At 47.6% G+C, this 1,946-nt stretch overlaps 1 protein-coding gene across 1 annotated transcript; it reads right to left on the bottom strand.

The window, feature by feature from the left end:
• Positions 1–235: 235 nt before the first annotated feature.
• On the bottom strand, positions 236–1,711 carry LOC311123442 (uncharacterized protein; the record flags this gene model as incomplete). The annotated part of the gene is made up of 4 exons (XM_084197706.1): positions 1,657–1,711; positions 533–853; positions 341–429; positions 236–247 (listed from the first exon to the last, which is right to left on the bottom strand). The coding sequence occupies exons 1-4, from the start codon at positions 1,694–1,696 to the stop codon at positions 236–238; spliced, it is 462 nt and encodes a 153-aa protein (XP_084053832.1). The 5' UTR covers positions 1,697–1,711.
• Positions 1,712–1,946: the final 235 nt, after the last annotated feature.

Genomic DNA, 1,946 nt, shown 5'->3' on the forward strand with positions numbered 1-1,946 from the left:
CGTGCGCGTCTCTCGTTCTCGTTCTCTGTGTGCGCGCACGTCTCTCGTTCTCGTTCTCTGTGTGTGCGCGTCCCTCGTTCTCTGTGTGTGTGCGCGCGTCTCTCGTTCTCTGTGCGCGCGTCTCTCGTTCTCTGTGTGTGCGCGTCTCTCGTTCTCTGTGTGTGCGCGCCTCTCGTTCTCTGTACAGAAGAACAAACCCAAGATAGTGCAACACAAGTCAAAGATACACATCTGGTTAATCACACACCTTAAACACAGATATAGACCAATGTAGAATCTGAACCCTGCTCATAGACACAAACATTTAAATGACTTGTAACGTCTGAGTAAATGTCTTTACCTTGTAGTACAGGTAGAAGGTGGTGATGGCTGTCAGTAGGATCAGCAGCACTACAACGTGTCTGATGATGAAGGCTGGCAGAGGAGAGGCTGCAAACAGAAACACCTTTGATGAGGGGACTGGTCATCATCACATAGATCTGTGGGAAATCTGTCAATGACAAAGTTATAAGTCTGGATCATGTTCAGTTACCTGTGACGGTGAGGGAAAGGAGCTCACTCTCAGAGGAGAAGTTATGAGAGAAAACATAATTGTCATAAACACAGCTGTAGTTCCCTTGGTGGGAGTCATCTGCAGCAGGGAAGAGGAAGGCAGCAGAGTGATTGACAGCTGGCTGGGTCTGGGTTCTGTTGGAGCCGGTGAACGTGAGGAGGAAGGAGCCTCCTGGGTACTGTGGCTGAGTGGAGCAGGTGATGGTGAAGTTGTAGCCCCTAAACACTTCGGGCCCCTGGTGGCCCCTGGAGACCCCTCCCATTGAGTCAGTCAGGAAGATATCAGGCTGGACCAGGAGATCTGTAACAATAAAAGAGAACAAGAAAAACCTCTTCAACTAGTTTCCTATAGATATGACAATAACATCAGCATGTAACAGTGCTAGCCACCCTCCCTCACAGGGCAACATGAGTAGTGGGCCTACAGTCACTGAGACAACATATGTTGATATCAGGCTGAAGCAGGACATCTGGAACAAGAGGAGAGAAAAAGAAAACGTAGCTCCTCAACTACTTTTCTCATTTAGATATGACAATAACATGACATGTGACAGTGGCAGTGAGTAGAGACGTTCACTGAGATAACGTTCAAATACAAAAGCATTCAGGGATATTTAAGTTGTATTTGATTCCTACTTGACTGAGTGATGTATTTTGCAAAGCAGACTGACAAGCTAAACAGTCATTGTGAGAGGTGCAGAGGAAGTTGTATGAATGAAGGAAATCAGTTGAATATAATTATAGTATCTTGATATTTCCTGAGTAGATCACTGTGAGTCTAGGAAGGAGATTTAATACATGGCCAAAAGAATGTGGAACTCGGTAGTGAGTGTTGCAACCGAGGATAATTTTGACGCTTCCTCGCTTCAGCGGTCCGTTCTGTGAGCTTGTGTGGCCTACCACTTCACGGCTGAGCCGCTGTTGCTCCTAGACGTGCCACGTTGAAAGTCACTGAGCTCTTCGGCCATTCTACTACCAATGGTGGTCTATGGACTGTATGGCTGTGTGCTCGATTTATACACCTGTCAGCAACAGGTATGGCTGAAACAGCCTAATCCACTAATGTCCACATACATTTGGCCACATAGTGTATCTTGTTATTACCTGAGCAGATCACTGTGAGTCCAGGAACGAGAAGATACATTCTCCCACACTCCCTCAGTGAAGGCTCAGACCCAGAACAGAAAACTCTAAACCCTCTAGTGGTGTTTCCAGGTAGAACTGAAACAGTGGAGCCACAACCCAGCTGTCTACACACTACTGCAGCTACAGCCTCCTTGTTCCAGTCTACAGCTCCCACAGTCCTCCACTCTCCCTGGTCGTACCACTCCACTCCACCAGCACAGCGACTGCCTCCTCCCACCAGCCTCACATCATCAGGCTCTGAGAAAAGA

This window comes from Coregonus lavaretus (genome assembly GCF_964263955.1).
Source record: "Coregonus lavaretus genome assembly, contig: HAP1_SCAFFOLD_2488, whole genome shotgun sequence".
Lineage (NCBI taxonomy): Eukaryota > Metazoa > Chordata > Actinopteri > Salmoniformes > Salmonidae > Coregonus > Coregonus lavaretus.